General features: G+C 48.8%; 8 protein-coding genes across 8 annotated transcripts; 4 read left to right on the plus strand and 4 right to left on the minus strand.

Annotated features, from left to right (window-relative positions):
- Window positions 1-243: 243 nt before the first annotated feature.
- Window positions 244-1,541, plus strand: N7471_003127 (BRCT domain protein; the record flags this gene model as incomplete). The annotated part of the gene is made up of 4 exons (XM_057275847.1): window positions 244-421; window positions 472-690; window positions 850-956; window positions 1,017-1,541. 4 exons carry the CDS (start codon window positions 244-246, stop codon window positions 1,539-1,541), a joined length of 1,029 nt encoding a protein of 342 aa, XP_057140485.1.
- Window positions 1,542-3,062: 1,521 nt separating this feature from the next.
- Window positions 3,063-3,995, minus strand: N7471_003128 (snoRNA-binding rRNA-processing protein IMP4; the record flags this gene model as incomplete). Its single annotated transcript, XM_057275848.1, has 2 exons — window positions 3,063-3,938; window positions 3,990-3,995. The coding sequence occupies 2 exons, from the start codon at window positions 3,993-3,995 to the stop codon at window positions 3,063-3,065; spliced, it is 882 nt and encodes a 293-aa protein (XP_057140486.1).
- Window positions 3,996-4,113: 118 nt separating this feature from the next.
- Window positions 4,114-8,435, plus strand: N7471_003129 (putative regulator of nonsense transcripts). Its single transcript, XM_057275849.1, has 3 exons — window positions 4,114-4,215; window positions 4,273-4,694; window positions 4,746-8,435. The coding sequence occupies exons 2-3, from the start codon at window positions 4,480-4,482 to the stop codon at window positions 7,768-7,770; spliced, it is 3,240 nt and encodes a 1,079-aa protein (XP_057140487.1). The 5' UTR covers window positions 4,114-4,215; window positions 4,273-4,479; the 3' UTR covers window positions 7,771-8,435.
- Window positions 8,436-8,738: 303 nt separating this feature from the next.
- On the minus strand, window positions 8,739-9,108 carry N7471_003130 (DUF4396 domain-containing protein; the record flags this gene model as incomplete). Its single annotated transcript, XM_057275850.1, has 2 exons — window positions 8,739-9,031; window positions 9,096-9,108. The coding sequence occupies 2 exons, from the start codon at window positions 9,106-9,108 to the stop codon at window positions 8,739-8,741; spliced, it is 306 nt and encodes a 101-aa protein (XP_057140488.1).
- A 2,455-nt stretch (window positions 9,109-11,563) lies between these two features.
- On the plus strand, window positions 11,564-12,485 carry N7471_003131 (putative C2H2 transcription factor; the record flags this gene model as incomplete). Its single annotated transcript, XM_057275851.1, has 2 exons — window positions 11,564-11,838; window positions 11,897-12,485. The coding sequence occupies 2 exons, from the start codon at window positions 11,564-11,566 to the stop codon at window positions 12,483-12,485; spliced, it is 864 nt and encodes a 287-aa protein (XP_057140489.1).
- A 628-nt stretch (window positions 12,486-13,113) lies between these two features.
- N7471_003132 (uncharacterized protein) lies at window positions 13,114-13,443 on the minus strand (the record flags this gene model as incomplete). Its single annotated transcript, XM_057275852.1, has 2 exons — window positions 13,114-13,272; window positions 13,378-13,443. The coding sequence occupies 2 exons, from the start codon at window positions 13,441-13,443 to the stop codon at window positions 13,114-13,116; spliced, it is 225 nt and encodes a 74-aa protein (XP_057140490.1).
- Window positions 13,444-14,624: 1,181 nt separating this feature from the next.
- On the plus strand, window positions 14,625-15,977 carry N7471_003133 (25S rRNA (uracil2843-N3)-methyltransferase; the record flags this gene model as incomplete). Its single annotated transcript, XM_057275853.1, has 1 exon — window positions 14,625-15,977. One exon carries the CDS (start codon window positions 14,625-14,627, stop codon window positions 15,975-15,977), a length of 1,353 nt encoding a protein of 450 aa, XP_057140491.1.
- Window positions 15,978-16,238: 261 nt separating this feature from the next.
- phb1 (prohibitin subunit PHB1) lies at window positions 16,239-17,142 on the minus strand (the record flags this gene model as incomplete). Its single annotated transcript, XM_057275854.1, has 2 exons — window positions 16,239-16,757; window positions 16,822-17,142. 2 exons carry the CDS (start codon window positions 17,140-17,142, stop codon window positions 16,239-16,241), a joined length of 840 nt encoding a protein of 279 aa, XP_057140492.1.
- Between the last annotated feature and the right edge of the window lie 196 nt (window positions 17,143-17,338).

Genomic DNA, 17,338 nt, shown 5'->3' on the forward strand with positions numbered 1-17,338 from the left:
AATACTTGCCTTCCAGCAATATACACACTTCATTTCTGAAATATTGCTGCAGCCAGCAAAGTCCAATCGAAACTTCTCGTCCACCAAACTAGTCCTCGCAGTATTTCAGTCTTCCCTCCTGGCAGCATAACAAATTTCATCTCTGAAGCCATTTTTGGGGCATTTCCGCTGCCAGTGGAAACGAAACGCAACACCAGACTCATCTAACCAATCTCCGACAGCAAACAGCAGTGCGAACCCAAAATGGGGAAGCCATTTCAAAGGGTTCATGCCTCTATAGTAGGCAAGTTCCCAGACGGCCTCGGCGAAAAGATCCCACAGTGGATTCGGGCAAATGGAGGGCAGTTCTCGAGAGACGTGAGCCCGCGAGTTACACATCTCATTGCCACAAAGGAGGCGTTCAAAAGCAATGCAGTTCCAGGTATATTACCCTTGAATCTTTCAAAGACCTTGAAGCTAATCAACATACAGTGGAAACTGCCAAGAAGATCAGCACCGTTAAGATCGTCTCATACGATTGGCTTGAAGACTCGCTGCAGTCAAACACTCGCCGGCCAAAGCCCGAGGGACCATATCTTCTGAAGAATCTGATGAAGCCCGAGAAGAAGGAAGTCCAGAAGAACAAGGTCACGCCGAAGTCCGCAAAGGTGGTCAAGGAGACCAGAGCCAAGATCTCAAAACGTCGGATAGGTATTGGTTTTCCAGGCCTCTGTGACATTACTACCATGCAGACGGTACTGACATGTTCTCTACAGCTGATCCTTTCCTCGGCCTAAAGGGCAAAAGAAAGCGTAAGCATGATCCTCATATCAGATGTCATTATCCAGGGCTAATATTTACCCATCACAGCCGTGCGTCAGGTGTACCAGGACAGAAAGACCAACGTGGTTTACAGCGTCACCCTATTCCGCCCATCGAAGCCACCAGTCACTAGCAGAGAAAAATACCAATTGACTGTGAGTGATATTGAGATACTCTGTGAATATTTTCAATGAAAAGATACTGATATTGCCTAGCTTTTCGAATCCATCGCCAAACCACACACCTACTCGACCTATGCCAAATTCAGCCGCGTTGGCACATCCAATGTCGAACTTCTGGCGGGACCAAGGTGCAAGCTCGAGCTTGCTTTGGACAAATTCAAGCAGTTCTTCAAGGAACGGACTGGCAAGGAATGGGAGGAAAGGGCAAACGGAAAGATGCCACCTCCAAAGAACGACCCGGACGGAAACAGCTTGCCTGTTCAGGAGGGATGGTTCTATCTGGAAGAGAAGACGACTATCCTCGGTGCATTCCTCAGAGAGCCCCAGATCACAGGTTGTCCAGGATCGACTGACCACAGCGCATGCGATGGTATCAAGAAGGATGGTATCGACGATGGTATCGAGGACAAGGTGGCAAATCACCAAGTCGAAGATGGCGGTAAAGATGGCGGCGAAGATGGGGGTGAGGATGGAGGTAAAAATGGGGGTAAAGATGGAGGTGAAGACGGATCTGAAGCTGATGATGCTGATGACGAGGAGGAGGAAATGGATAGGTAGTTACCAAAGGATGGCGGGAATCCCTCCAGGTGGTTAACACCTGCACTCATGAGTGGATTCCCCGGTGGACATGGATGGGTCACGTTCAACACAGATTTTATGCCGAATGCAAGTTCGAAGATTTTAGGATAGCACATACAAAGGATATGTATGCGCTTTATTCTCTGCTTTTAGAAAACACTTTCCATGATAAGAAAAATATAGTGCGAGGAAATAAACGAGCATTCCAGCATACTATACTAGTATACTGGGCCCTCCCTGTGTCAACCTCGACATCAACTGGGCCATTCCTTCTGATTTGTTATACTGTGTAGATATCTCGTACTTTCTCTCCGATTCTTCATTCCACATATCTACAGCTGCGACTCTGATATATCCCCTTCAGAAACAGGTCAAATCATATAGTATCATAGATTGTAGTGTGGATTATAGACTCTCTGCCAGCCTAACCTTCTCAGGTTGTTATAGTAATGGAGCCTCTGGTGGGGCCAGGATGATCATGGCTTTCTAGGGCTAATCACATGCAGCGTGACCCGCATCCCCCCACTTTTATAAACTATCAGTCGACTTCTATGACCTTGAATAGTTGAGGCCCTTCGCCCTACAGTGTAAATCCATTATATACCCGGCAGCTAACAGCTCAGAGAGTGCGTAAACCCAAATTGATCAACTCCAGCATGTGGGCGCGGAGGGCCTTATCAAACATGATGAGAGGATGAGAATCGCGAATTTGGACCCCAGCGACTGTCTTCTTCCTTAACGGAAAATGGTTGGAATTAATCCTTCTGGGGATATGGGAAATTTGCTTCTGGTCGATCTACCGGTCACATATTACATCCACTTAGGTTGTACCAACGATATCTTGAGAATATCTGTCATCAGTTCACCCAGGACCACAGGCCTCAAGGGCTAAAAAAATTTATATATGATCATACATGTAGTTTCGCTCATCTTGAGCAGTTTACTTCACGTTTCTAAAAGAAGGTGGGATTTATCCGGGTACGAGAGCATCCATATGCAGAATGAATGTTTCTATAGACTACCAGCTTTTTGCCCTGCTTTAGTTCTTCGTCGATGGAAAGAACATGAGAAATGATATCAAACAGCCGCCGAGGGGAAGCTGCTGAGAACATAGACCACTGGAGGCATTGTATCATTTATTTCATCTGCTTAGAAAGACCGGGAAAATCTCCTTTAATTAACATAGATCATTGGAAGGTTTTGGATATCGGATTGTGTGTTTTTATACACTATAACATGATAAGTATAGAGTGGCAACCAATTCCCTGCCAGAAAATTGGGTCATGATGGTCCCAAAAATCTGCCGTACATGTCTTTAATATTTTGATTAGACATTGTCCACTGCCATTTAAATCATAAACTAACTTGAACATGACAAAAGAACCCATTCTAATTGCCCTCTAACGCCAGATACGCCAGTCGACTAACAATGTGACGAGATGAGGTTCTGCCTTAAACATCCACGCCACAGCCAATGTAGTGATGCGAGTTTGTAAAGAATCACAGGTATTCCTTCTTTTTGCTGGTTCTTGTGTATTGGGTAAGGGCCCATTCGATGTCGCCGCTCGAGCCCTTCTCCAATGTACCTCCGCGGATCTCGAAAAGTCGCATCGTCATGCGAGGTCCAACTTCAGCCAGCTCCACATCCCGGTACCCAGTCTTGACGAAAACATGGTGCCGCACTTCGATGTTGTCGTCCTTGTTCACAAAGCTCACAACACGGTTGCCGACCTTTCCGGTCTCGCGTGGGGGGAAAAGGTGCTTCAGAATCTGAACAACGCGGGCACCCAGCTTCGTCTTGAATCCCTCGAAAACCAAGTGCGGGTAGCTTTCCGACACGGTGCCACGAGCGGCATTCGGAATATCCTGACGAAGAACGACATTGTGAAGAGAGAAGCTGGCGGTCGGGCCATGGGGAAGGTGTGAAATAGTGAGTGCGGTTGGGGTACCACGGTGCTCGTGGAGGAGAATCATGTCAGTCAGAGCGGCGGAGGTTGCGCTGGAGACGAGATCTCCGAGAACGAGAGTTCCACGGTTGAGGCGAATAGAGGTAGGAAGAAGAAGGCGAATTTCTTTCGCAAATGCGCCGAGGCGAGCGGAGGGTGAGCGAGAGGTGGTAACCAGAGGACGGGGGTCGATAATGCCGGAGGTTAAAACGTATTCATCGTCGATATCCATCTCAGCGTCTTCCTTGTCCTTTGATTCATCATATTTGAAATCTTCCCGAAGCGTTTTATCATTTGCGATTGTAGGATCTAGAGGCTTTCCAGAAGCCAATGAAGCCTTGAGTTGCGATCTTTTTTCGGCAATTGAGGCATCACGGAGTAGCAAAGCTCTCCGATAGAGATAATCGCGACGCTCGCGAGTTTGGCGGCGCTGCTGATTGTAAGTAAAATACCAAATATGTCAAATTTATCCTTCACTTACCAGCATTTTGAAGATTGAAGTAAAAGTGGCTTAAGCAAAGAATGAGCGGGCAACTTTTTTTTTCTCTTAACTCCGGGGCTGCGTTTATGGTTCGCCTGCGTAGCCGTAGTGGGATCGCACCGATAAAGAATCTGGGCAGTTGCGGAGAACGCTTTTTGCTCATCCTTCGAGACAAACTCATCGACTCTCTTTTGTCAGTCCTCTGACACAGAGAGCTGGACTGGTTGTATGTGCTCGTTTGTTCTTGTCAAGAACCTACCGCTAATCCCACATCTTAATATAGATCTCCGCTCGTTTGCCCCTCAGGCACACCCTGGAGATTTTAAACCTTGAACACTCTTATAGGACGACCGGATTGTCCTCTACGCTCTTTAAATCGTTTACGACCGTGAAGTTCATCTCTGATTTCAACTGCTTTTTGCTTCGCTCTCTGCTTTGAATCTTTATCAGCTCCAGTCATCCCTATCAGCCTTCCAAATCGGTACCCATAATGAGCTACCAACCGGAAGACCCCTCAGCGGGAGTTGAAACTGACGAGATTGCACTCGGCCGCGCACGTCCACGCCGACATGATGACGAAGATGAAGGCTCTGATACCTTTGAAGATGACGACATGGAAAGCACAGTCGGTGCACCCACAAACGGGAATCAGAAGTCCCAAGGAAATGGAGAGGAGGAAATAGAGCTCCCTGCTCATGCATGCGCGTCAGTTTTTATATATTCTTTGTGGATGTCCATTTACTGATTATATTTTAGATACTGCGGTATTCACAACCCGAGCAGCGTCGTCAAATGTCTTTCGTGCAATAAGTGGTTCTGCAGTGCACGTGGCAATACCTCTTCTTCCCATATCGTCAATCACCTTGTCCGAGCTCGTCATAAGGAAGTCCAGCTCCACCCGGGCTCTTCTTTGGGTGATACTATTTTGGAATGCTACAACTGTGGCACCAAAAATGTATTTTTGCTTGGCTTCATCCCCGCGAAATCTGATACCGTTGTTGTTTTGCTTTGTCGGCAGCCATGTGCCTCTATGCCATCCTCCAAGGACATGAATTGGGACACTTCACGATGGCAGCCTCTTATTGAGGATCGTTCTTTCCTTCCCTGGCTCGTGGGAGCACCCACTGACCATGAACAACTCCGAGCCCGTCACCTCAGTCCTCAATTGATTGCGAAACTGGAGGAAATGTGGAAAGATAACTCTCAGGCGACCCTGGAAGACCTAGAGAAGGCCACAGCAGTAGATGATGAGCCTGCGCCAGTCCTACTTCGCTACGACGATGCTTTCCAATACCAAAATATTTTCGGGCCACTTGTTAAGATCGAGGCTGATTACGACCGCAAGTTGAAGGAATCTCAATCCCAAGATGGGCTCATTGTCCGCTGGGATCTTGGTCTCAACAACAAGCACCTCGCAAGCTTTGTGCTGCCCAAGCTTGAGCTGGGAGATGTCAAATTGGCTGTGGGTGACGAGATGCGCATCAAGTACAATGGTGAATTGCGTCCCAAGTGGGAGGGTGTAGGCTATGTCATCAAGATCCCGAACAATCAATCTGATGAGGTCACTATCGAACTACGCGCCAAGGGCGACCACAAGTCAGTTCCCACCGAATGCACGCACAACTTCATGGCCGACTATGTTTGGAAATCGACTTCCTTCGACCGCATGCAATGTGCTATGAAGACATTTGCCGTGGATGAGCAGAGTGTCTCAGGCTACATCTTCCATCGCCTTCTTGGCCACGAGGTTGCTGCAGCCCCTATGAAGACCCAGATTCCGAAGAAATTTAGTGTTCCAGGTCTGCCAGATCTGAACGGCAGTCAAATCAACGCCGTTAAGAGTGTCCTCCAGCGACCTCTCAGTTTGATCCAAGGTCCTCCCGGAACTGGTAAGACCGTTACCTCCGCCACCATTATCTATCACCTTGCCAAAATCAATGGAGGCCAGGTTCTTGTCTGCGCTCCATCCAACGTTGCCGTTGACCAGCTCTGCGAACGTATCCACCGGACGGGTCTCAAGACCGTGCGAGTTACTGCTAAATCTCGCGAGGATGTGGAATCTGCCGTTGGTTTCCTTTCGCTGCACGAGCAGGTTCGTATGAACGATAGCAACATTGAGCTAGTGAAACTCAACCAGCTCAAGGCCGAACTTGGGGAATTGTCCAGCCAAGACGAAAAGCGCCTGAAGCAACTTACTCGCTCTGCTGAGCGTGAAATTTTGACTAACGCGGATGTGATCTGCTGTACTTGTGTTGGTGCAGGTGATCCTCGTCTTTCAAAGGGTAAGTTCCGCACTGTCCTGATTGACGAATCGACCCAATCTGCTGAGCCCGAGTGTATGATCCCCCTGGTTTTGGGCTGCAAACAAGTTGTGTTGGTTGGTGATCACCAGCAACTTGGCCCCGTGATCATGAACAAGAAGGCCGCCAAGGCTGGTCTGAACCAGTCTCTGTTCGAGCGTCTCGTCATCTTGGGCTGCTCTCCTATTCGCTTGAATGTCCAGTACCGTATGCACCCGTGCCTTTCGGAATTCCCATCCAACATGTTCTACGAAGGCTCGCTACAGAACGGTATCACCATTGCTGATCGTGTCCGCCGTGACGTTGACTTCCCTTGGCCCATCATTGATGATCCCATGATGTTTTGGTCAAACCTGGGCAATGAAGAAATCTCCGCATCAGGCACCTCGTATCTTAACCGTACTGAATCTACCAACGTCGAGAAGATTGTCACACGCTTCTTCAAAGCAGGTGTTCAGCCTAGGGACATCGGTATCATCACTCCATACGAGGGACAGCGAAGCTACATTGTCAGCTCCATGCAGGCAAATGGCACCTTCAAGAAGGAACATTACAAAGAGATTGAGGTTGCGTCGGTCGATGCATTCCAGGGCAGAGAGAAGGATTACATTATCCTTTCTTGTGTTCGTTCCAATGATCACCAAGGTATTGGTTTCCTGAGCGATCCTCGTCGTCTCAACGTGGCCCTTACTCGTGCTCGATTTGGTCTCGTCATCCTCGGAAACCCCAAGGTCTTGTCTAAGCACCCATTGTGGAACTGCCTTCTGCAGCACTTCAAGGAACGCCACTGTCTCGTGGAGGGGCCCCTGTCCAACCTTCAGGAGTCCTTGATTCAATTCAGCCGGCCCAAGCAAGCATACAGAGGTCCGCAGCGCTTCCAGATGTCTTTCAGTCAGACAAATAATGCTCCAAACAATGCAGTGAATGGCCGCAACGGCGGTCACCGCAATGAGTATCATGACTCCGGGTCTGTGGTGGGCTATATCCCCGACGACGTATCTTCTGTTCACGGTTCGGCACTTGGTGGTGTTGGTCTTCCATCTGGCTACCCCCCTATGTTCCAGAATTTCGGCGAGTCCTGGCCTGCGATTCCTGGCGGTCGTCGCGCAAACGGTGGCCGACCCAAGGGAGCCCCCAGTGTGGCTGGCGAGTCAGTCGCTGCCACTGAGTCTGATGTCACGTGCAGCGTCACTGACGGACGGAGCGTTGATCAGGGCGGTGTCAGTCTCACTGGTCTGAGCATTAATGATATGAGCAAGCAGGCCAGTCTCAGCCAATCTGACCGATTGAAGCGCTACGTCGAGTCTGGCGGACGCGAGCCTTACAGGGCTGGAGTTCCGGACAACGGCAGCATCTTTGGGGGCAGCTCCGCTAGCATTCGCGTGACTCGCGGCGCGCCGGGCCAGAACCCTCACGACGACGATGATGCCCGTAGCGTCTCTACTGCTTTCGCTAGCCAAGTTGGTGGCAACTATGACTGAGCGACTTTTGTGTCCAACATTTCCCAGGGCAACCTCCAACAGGTTCGCCCGTCTTACCACTCGGCGAAGCAATGTCCGTGCATACTATCAGGGTTCTTTCCAACAGAGTCTGCCCGCCCGTTTCTTTTATGCCGACCAGGACTTTGGATCGGCAAAGCCAAGACTTTTCGGATGCTTATCCCCGGGTCCTTTTAACCTGCTACCAAAGCACCGTTCTGTCCGTCGAAGGATTGCTCCCTGGGTCTGATCCCTCACCATTGTCACCGTGACATTCTTACAAGGCGTGACTTTCGGGGATGAGGCGACAGACATTGACCCTCCAGTATTTTCCGGTTGAAGGAATACTGAAAACTCACCCGTCGATTGCCGATGCCCAGTTCAGATAGCCCCGGTAACAATTACTGGGCAACTCTGTGAATTTACCCCTACCCCTTGGCTATGTATCATACTTGCTATCTTTATCTCTTAGGTAGTCAGGTATTAGCTTAAAAAAACAATGCCAGTTATGATCCCACACTTTTTTTCCATGTCGTAGGCACAATATGACAAAAACCAACAACTAAGCCAACCTTCCAAGGTTGGAATCTTCGCCGGCTTATGTTCCGAGTAAGGGCTAAAGTCATTGCTCCGCTTAAGCTTCCCCTACCAGCCTTACTGTCGTAATAACTCGGGTGTATTATCTCGATTAGCCATGGTACATACCTATTTAGGTAGGTAGTTAACAGAAAGAAAAGAACCAGTGACCTTAGTCGGCACCCACCGCCTCTCTTACGCCATTGCTGGCCCTGGAAGCACCCCAAGCACTTCACCCCAATTATTCTACGTATAATCTGCATCTATTGTTGCTAAGGTTCAGTACTTGTCTGCTACTCATATTTTTTGTAGGAAAGAGTCGATAGTGGAATTCACCCATTGATTAAAACAATGTCTATATTCCATAAAGGTGAGCATACTAGGTACATTGGAAATCAGTGACACGATTTCCCATATTTTCGAAGACGCAGATAGTTATACGGCAACGGCGCCAAGTACCCAGCACCGATCGATACCACTGCCGCCAACCAGAACTTCGGATCTCCAAAAGCAACTATCCCACCGGTCAGATGATAGTCAACTGCATTTTCAGCTAGTTCCATGGCCAACATCGAAACCATGCTCATTCCCATAGCGGTACGAGCAGCCATCGGCCAGGAGAGCTGGTCAGCCCCCTGGCGGAGCAGGATTGTCTCGAGGATAACTGAAGTTGTGATACCGGATACCACTACATGATTGTTCTTAGCACACAAGACCCGATACGGTTTGGTTTGTTCAAGGAGGCAACCCACTCGACAAGGCCATTATGCTGCTCATACCAATCCCAGGGTAGTAGGTCTGTAGAAGCCATAATGCAGAGAAATCACCGGCTGTACATCCCACCAAACAGCGGAGAGTATTGATTCCTGCTCGTTTCCAGGTGGATCTGCAGGTCCAGAATGGAAGACTAAGCGTCGGAAGGGGTTGGGGTGGCGACTTATTGGCACATTTCGGGGCTTGAGATAATTGGTTTTTGCGCTCGATGCTCTTTGGGCACTGCTTTTTCTCCGTATGGCAGGCTTGTACGCGAGTGGTGCCACTGAAGGCGCGTCTTGGAACCCAGCAGATGCCTCGGCTTCGTTGAAGTAAAAATGGGTGGCGCATTTGATTCATATTCCAACTGCTTGGGATCTTATGACAATTCACACGAATGGTAAGATACGCAACTTCGAATATAAAATCTCAAAGAGACAGGGTCAAGGGGCGCTCAGGATGTCATGTTGGTAGGGATGGTGGAGCATGGTCCCTGGGCCTGTAGCACAAATGCCGCAATGAAATAGTGCCAGATACAATTTTACGCGCCAAACCACATATCGAAGAATATGTCAAATAATAATATTGCTTGATAATTCCACAGTATCTCTGGATATATGAAGAAATAATTGGCGAGGCGAGAAGAGTATAATATTCCAAATGTCAAGTGCTGAGCACCTTCGGATATATCTTCGGACTACCCGGTGGGGCTACGGGAGCACTAGGAACATTTCACCTTGACAACACGATGAATTCATTCCTAACATTTGACGTGAATGTGGGTATCATGCGATCAATTATATCTGTGCCTTTTGGTCCACGTCGAATGGTGGCTCTGCTTTACTGGTTTGGGCATCGTCCTCTCGGGTGTATAGATCTGGGGCCTAGTATATTCCATTACTTGTCGAATAAGATAAATTCAAACTGGGCAGCAAGTTACTCGAAATAGATGAACATGCATTGGGACTTGGCTAAGATCAAAGGCTGTTCTATTATGATAGAGGCAGTGTTAATCAGGCTCTATAATTCATCCCCCTGGGAGTTCTGCATGTTTGTATGGAACACAGACGAAATATTATTTGGTGACTCCAATGATGTTCTATAGCATAGTGTTACAAAATAACTGTAGTCTTGCCATTCATTGTTCTCTGAAAAGATGGCATAAAAGGCCCTACTAGTATTCACTGGGTGGCAAATTTCCTTTCTTATATACAAGAACATTTGGCCGCTTATGCAGCCTTGTGAGGCCTTTTTTTGGTAGTCTTTTTGAAAGTCTTTTTGAAAATCATTTTAGATCTTCTCAGATCTTCTGTCTTTTCACCCCTTGTTGGCGTTGTAGCCAGAATATAAGCGGTGAAAATGGCTTAAAATGTGCAAAAGGACCTTTTGATTCATAGGCTAATTCGTAGGCTTCAGAATTCTCAATATAATTGATCTTCAAGCATATCCATGTAAACCACGTTGTCTCTGTGCTACATACTTCAGAATCCCGTAGAACGTTCGATATCCTCGTTTTAAGCAAGTGCATAGCCTGGTTGAGGTTGGAAAAGCCTCTTTCTAGATGAAATCTTATCGTATTCCTTTTAATAGAATCAATTGATTGCGTGGACATGAAGATCATTGATTCCTAAAGCTTGTCAACCATAGCAAGTTTGTTGTAGCCTAACATCGGGCAGGGCGAACATACATTGCAGGAAAGCACTGCCCAGGTGCTGCCCGATCTAATGCTTAAATAAGCATGCATTTAAGATCAGGCCGATCATTGTCACGTGCACTCACCGCCACTGGATTTGTCAGGACTGGCTGTGGCGACCCCAAATATTCCGGGAGCGGACGGCTGCCTGACAGGCAATCTTGCTTTGATACCTAAATCGGATCCGCCGGTATGGGACAACAGGATTGGAGGTCCGTAGATACTAGTATACAGTCATACCCACGGTGTCTCTCTAGGGTATGAGTCACTTGTGCTTCCTTGGCCCCCTCATCTCCATATCCCGGACCACCGGGCATTAATAAACAGTTCTGTGTACATTGTAACCTGCATGTATATAAGCTCCAGCCAGTTAAGAATTCATATGACAATCTAAATGTTGGGAAACTCCACTAGAAAACAAAAGAAGATTATTCTGCAGGGACACCTGGAAGAAAGAATAAGGATTACTGCGCCACAAGGGTGGCGCATCTGCACCTGACGCAAGCGGTATAAATAGGCTGCGGATGCCTTGCTACCTGAAAATTTTGGCAACTCCTCATCTTCTCCCGAATACATACCCATCGACATCTACCAGGCTTTCACCGCCAATTTATTTGAATTTTTTCATAAACAACTCTATTCTTGTTGTTTTCCTCCGCTCAACTACTCAGTGCTTCTAATTTTACCGTTGTTGCTCATTGACGACGCGTCTTTCCGGTATCTACTACATTCTATCACCATCCCCTCAGTAGTGTGGGGTATCAACTTCGCGATATGGGCGACGGGTCTGACTATCCTAGCCCACGAAGTGAAGGTCCCAACGGCGCTCTCGCTGCATCTATCCTTGCCTCTGCATCTGAATCCTCGCCCCAAATTGCCAGAATGAACGATCCCCAGCAGCCCATGAGCTACAACCTTGATGGGGCGCGCCCGCGTCTTTCTGTTCGACGCGCCCGCGATCCTCCTAAGAACTCTGAAGGTCAAATTTTTTGCGATCATATGGAGTGCCAATCTGCGCCTCCTACTTTCCGCCGTCCATGCGAATGGAAGTAAGTATTATGCCCTATTGTTATGTCTTTAACGCGCCTAATACTAATAAAACCCTAGCAAACACATGGATAAACACGATCGTCCCTACAAGTGTTATGAACCGAACTGTGACAAGATCCAAGGTTTCACCTACTCTGGTGGTCTCCTTCGTCACCAGCGCGAAGTTCACAAGAAAAACACCGACACCAAGAAGGCCCTGATGTGCCCATACACTGATTGCAACCGCAGCACTGGTAATGGTTTCACGCGCCAAGAAAATCTGCGAGAACATCTTCGCCGCCGCCACATGCACAGTGACGAAGCCCCCGCCATGGTCGAGATGCCTTGGGACCGCCCCACCGACCTTGAAGGTGTCGAGGGTGTCCGTGCCCCATCTCTCCCTATCACTGGAATGAAGCGCCGCCACGATTCTCCTCCCATCGGAGATCTCCGAGACCTGCCTGATACCGATGAGCACGGAACCGATTTGCACAACGAAGTTAAGAGACTCCGCCGCGAAGTTCAAGAGAAGGATCGCCGCCTCGAAGAGCTGGAGCGAATCGTCGCCAGTATTCAGCAGGTTATTCCTCAGCAGTCTCCTCCCGTTCCCGAGCTCCAGGATCTTTCGCAGCCCGCTCCCCAGCCTACTGCTGCTCCTCCCGTTTAACGGTTGCTCCATTAAGATTGAAACGTCTACCGATTTGACCTATGCATCTTGTGGGCGTTTGCCGAAGCAGCCATTGTGCTTCAAAATATTGCGACTTTGATTTCTCTTGTTTTGTGATTTTTTGCGACTGATTTTTTTTTGCGACTGTGCTTTCACTCTGGTTTTGTGTAGCATTTGGGTTCGGTCTCCATGGCTTTTCTCTCAGCACAAATTGCTTTCTTTGCGTTATGCGAGGATTCGAGGATCGAGGATTGACCTTCCCAGTCTTTACGGCGTTTTAGCTTGATGGTTTCATATGGGCCAGGCGGTGTTGTCTCCAGAGGCGGTTTACTGCGTTGTCTCGCCTCATATACCCGGGGATTTGGTTCGATGTATCCTTTGTGTTACTCGGTTACCACTCAACTCCACTTTTAGTTCGATTTGTTCCTGGTTAATACCAAATTGTACGAATAATATCTTCTTGATACTGTCAAAATTTTCAATCATCCTAGCCCTACTTTGTAACCTACAACAGCCCCAAGAGGTCATTTGTTGACACCCAAATACGATGGTTGTTCGTAGCATCGAATCCGATATGCACGTTGACATTCGAAGTATAAGCCGGCCAATGATATCCATGGACAAGTATTTAGTCCTGAGGCACCCAGGCTTCCACACGATAGCGATCGTTCTCAGGCAGCCATTTCAGCCACACCAATTTCAACTCGGGTCCCATCACCTCATAGTTCCCGCAAGGCTCTGGCGAGGCCTTCATGAGCACGGCCGTCTCGCTACCCATGTGGCCCCGCTGGCGGCGTCCATATCTAGAAGGTCGGAGTTAGGAGACAAGAGCGCTGTTAGCGGGCTCCCAACGGAGCCCGCTGTTCACCACGGCGGCCTATGAGGCGCCAACCTCAGTGATAGTACGCTCGGGCGACGGATATGACTCCTTGGCTGACAGCACTAGGCTGTGACTCATTATTACGTGGATCGCGCGCTCTCGGCTCTTGACTCGACGCGAGCGGCTCAACGCGATATCACATGATGGCTTTGGTGCGTTGTTTTCGTGTTGGTCAAGTCATTCTTTCCACATGTCTCCATGTGGCTTTGGATCAGAGTGCAGAATCTCATGGATGGAGGGCGTAGGCAGCGCTCTAGGCGGAAGTGTGGTTGTTTCAAATGTTTGGGATAGTACAATGGTCACAAGAACGAGAAAGCTATATCGTAGCACCCCATGCATCTTTGTAGCTGTTTCTTCCGTTTGTTGCCTAATGCATTAGCTTTCCAGGCAAAACTGAGATCAAATGGTAATAAAGCCCTTAAAAATTAGCGCATCACATGTATATTAATCAACATAGATGTATATAGCTTTTTACTTACTGCCTTTCGACGTCCCTGATTATGAAAGCCAGCTAGCAAGGTCTTGATAACTACTTAGATTTGTATGGATGGCTAAGAGTCAAGAGGGAGGGGGAAGGGGGGGATACCCTAGACCCCTTGGTCGTCTGATTTGGTCTGCTGCTCTAAGCCAGACCAAGCTGGGATGTTGGCAAGGCGATAATTCTCTCCGTTGACCCTCTTATGAAGCAAATGATTTTCAACCCTGATATATTTATCGCGTTTGTAGTTCTTAAACTGCCAGGGTGTGGCTTTTGCCTGGAGAAAATGCGGATTCTTGATCAACCCTGGAGGCGGCATCGATAGATATAGGGCCGATGTCGTGTATGATAGAGACGCTACATAATCAATGTAGCAGATTGATCGAGAGTAGTGCAGTCAGGATATTGAAGGCTATCATCAAGATATTGTGTTGCGTTGATTGTATTTAGGACTTCTATGCGGTTGGGGTTCTGATTCCGGACTGCAACGGTCTCCATAGTGATCATTATATATGCCTCACTTAACATATCTTGATGGAAATGAGATCCTATGGCATAACAAAGTCGGACATACTTTAATCACATTTCTTTAAGTTTATGCATAGAATTCTCGAAGAAGTTCAAGAATCAACTGACCTCGGGAGGGTTTATAGACCTTGATAGTGGAGTCGTCGATAACGATAAGGGAAAAAAGTTCAAAATTCCACCCCACGTTCGATTAAAGACAGCCACATTCCTTACAAAAGACTAGACGAAGCGAGTTTATTCTTAAATATATATAATGCCTCACGCCCCACGTCAGGGAAACCGCAGGAGGTCCCCAGGTCCGAAAGCGAGAGCGCAAAAACCAAAGCAAGCGCCACCAGCAAACAAACAGCACGCCAATCGCAAAGCCGAAGTCGAAAAAGCCAAAGTCGAAGCCGAACAACTCGAGGAAGAAGAGTCCACTGGACTTAACCTTGTCAGCACAATCCCTCTCACCCTCCAGCAACTCCTTTTGGACGTATTCAAAACAGCCCTCCTCGGCAACCCAGTCGCAGAATTGGAATCTGCAGGCCAGGACGCCAACCCCACTGAATCACAATCAGATGAAAATAAAGATGAACCACTAGACGTTAAATCTCTCATCCAGACAATCAAGGGGCTTCTATATCAACGCGATTTCGACTCCGCCTTCACCGAGGCAGGCGAGGATCTGCTGCGCGCCTATGCCTTGCGCTGGAGTGCGTCCCGGTCACTTGGATATGCGGGCCTGTTGAAGGGAGTTTTGGCCTGGATGAAAGAGGAAGAGGAGAACACTCGAGGCCGTGCTAGAAGCAAGAACCCCTGCACCCGTGTTGTGTCAATTGGTGGCGGAGCCGGTGCAGAGATCGCTGCTCTCGCAGCTGCGTGGAGAGACATGGGCCCCCAGGCCGAGTCGCTAGAGGAACGTGTTGCTGGCGTGTCTCTTGAAGACACCGAACCCCAAGACAAGAAGAAGACTGAAGTCGAAGAGGAAGGTGTCAGCGCACCCAGTCTCTCTGTCATGGCTGTTGATATCGGAAACTGGGCGGATGTTGTTGACAGGCTTTCACGAACCATCACGTCGGCCGATGTGCCATTTTCACAGACAACAAAATTCCGTCCGCCGTTGCTCTCGGAGAAAGTGGCTAGTGAAACATTCTCGGTGGCTTTCCGCCGCGAAGATGTTTTGACTCTTCCCGAGGAGGGCCTGAAAGAAATTCTCCTCGGCCCTTCCTTGTCCTCTCCTTTCACTTCTGTCCTTGTTCCTATCATGTTCACTTTGAATGAGCTCTTCTCTACCTCCATGCCGAAAACTACCGGTTTCATGCTCAAAATGACCGAAATCCTTCCTGCCGGTGCGGTGCTTCTGGTTGTTGATAGTCCTGGCAGCTATTCGACCTTGAAGTTAGGTAGTAAAGGACCGGACGGTGAACCACAAGAGAGGAACTATCCGATGAAGTTCTTGCTTGACCACACCCTGCTGTCTGTGGCGAAGGGCAAGTGGGAGTGTGTATACACTCAGGACTCGAGGTGGTGGAGACGGGACGCAGTGCGTCTGCGGTATGAAGTTGGCGAAGGAGCAGGATTGGAAGATATGCGCTTCCAGATGCATGTGTATCGGCGTTTGTAGATCTGATGTGTTCTATATCACGATATATAAAAACCATTTAATGAGCAATACGATTGAGTCTTCCAAAATAAAAGAGAAGTGTGGTGTGGAGTGAGGTATGGTATTGCTACAGATAAGAAGGTGGTTTAGTTCAGACCACTCCAAATTCACGCCACGAGGCCAGACTTGCCCCAAGTCGCGGCAAAAATTGCGATTAATTGGTACATTCAATGAGTTGTGAAAACGGGGCCCATAAATCCCCGAGACAGTCTTATAACCCCCCTAGCTCCGCAGACCCAGCAAGAGGCTAGTGCTCTTGCTTCCATCCTTTCCCTCTCCACCAGGCAGGTAAGTGACGTTGGGGTTCGAGGACAGAGTCGCGGCGATCTCCTTGCTGGCCTCGATACGACGGATCTCAATCAGTCCGCTGCCAGCCTTGGCGACGGCCTTGCTGATAATTTCAGCACTCAGAGCTTCACCCTCAGCGCGAATGACGTTGGCCTGGCGCTCCTGCTCGGCACGCTCAACGATGAAACGGGCCCGCTCGGCATCCTGCTGGGCGATCTGCTTCTGCTCGACGGCCCGTGTGAACTCCTTTCCGAAGGTCATGTGTGTAATGGAGACGTCCTCGAGGGCGATGTTGAATTGTCCAGCACGCTTCATCAAGTCGGTACGGATACGGTTGGAGACAGCCTCACGTTGTGTGATCAGCTCGGCGGCGTCGAACTGGGCCACGATGGCCTTGAGGACTTCGTTTCCGATGGAAGGGAGGACACGCTCATCGTAATCGGTACCATATGACTGGATAACTCTGGGTCAGTCTTTTACTTGGGTGGATAGCTTAGGGATCATATGAGATACACACCTGGTAGATCTGCGGCAGCTTCGGCACCTCCGGGCGGTGCAACACACGCAGCGTCAAGCTGACCATCTGCAAATCCTTACTTCCTGTCGTGGTCGAGATGTTACGAGGCTTCGTGCGGACATCGTAGACAATTGCGCGCTGCAACCACGGGATCAAGAAATGTGTTCCTTCGTTGACAACCTTCTCTTGCACACCAGACACTCGATCGAAGATGACAGCTCGTGTGCCGCCCTTGACATCGTAAAGGGAATTTTGAACTAGCATACCCCCAATAGCCACGGGGAAGGCCAGCCGATAAACATTTTGGAGGACTTGAGCCATGGTTGGAGGTGAAGGGCGAGGTGATGAGGACGGATGATGGAGATGATGTCTGCTTTTCCCGTCGCTCACTCTGAGTGTTCCCAATTAGGTTTAGTGCCCATCTTTCCAAACCTCCAACTTCGCCCGACCTTCGTCTTTTCCTCACTCATTTCGCTACCTCCATACCTTTTCCACCCCACTCCTCTCTTTTTACCCG

The sequence above is a fragment of the Penicillium samsonianum genome (genome assembly GCF_028829775.1).
Source record: "Penicillium samsonianum strain IBT 33392 chromosome Unknown utg000002l_segment0_segment0, whole genome shotgun sequence".
Classification (NCBI taxonomy): Eukaryota; Fungi; Ascomycota; class Eurotiomycetes; order Eurotiales; family Aspergillaceae; genus Penicillium; species Penicillium samsonianum.

Bases quoted from the DNA above. Each gene is read 5' to 3' on its own strand.
- N7471_003129 (XM_057275849.1), top strand. From the start codon at position 4,480: ATGAGCTACCAACCGGAAGACCCCTCAGCGGGAGTTGAAACTGACGAG. The intron at 4,695-4,745 runs GTCAGTTTTTAT...ATTATATTTTAG, and splicing joins CTCCCTGCTCATGCATGCGC to ATACTGCGGTATTCACAACC.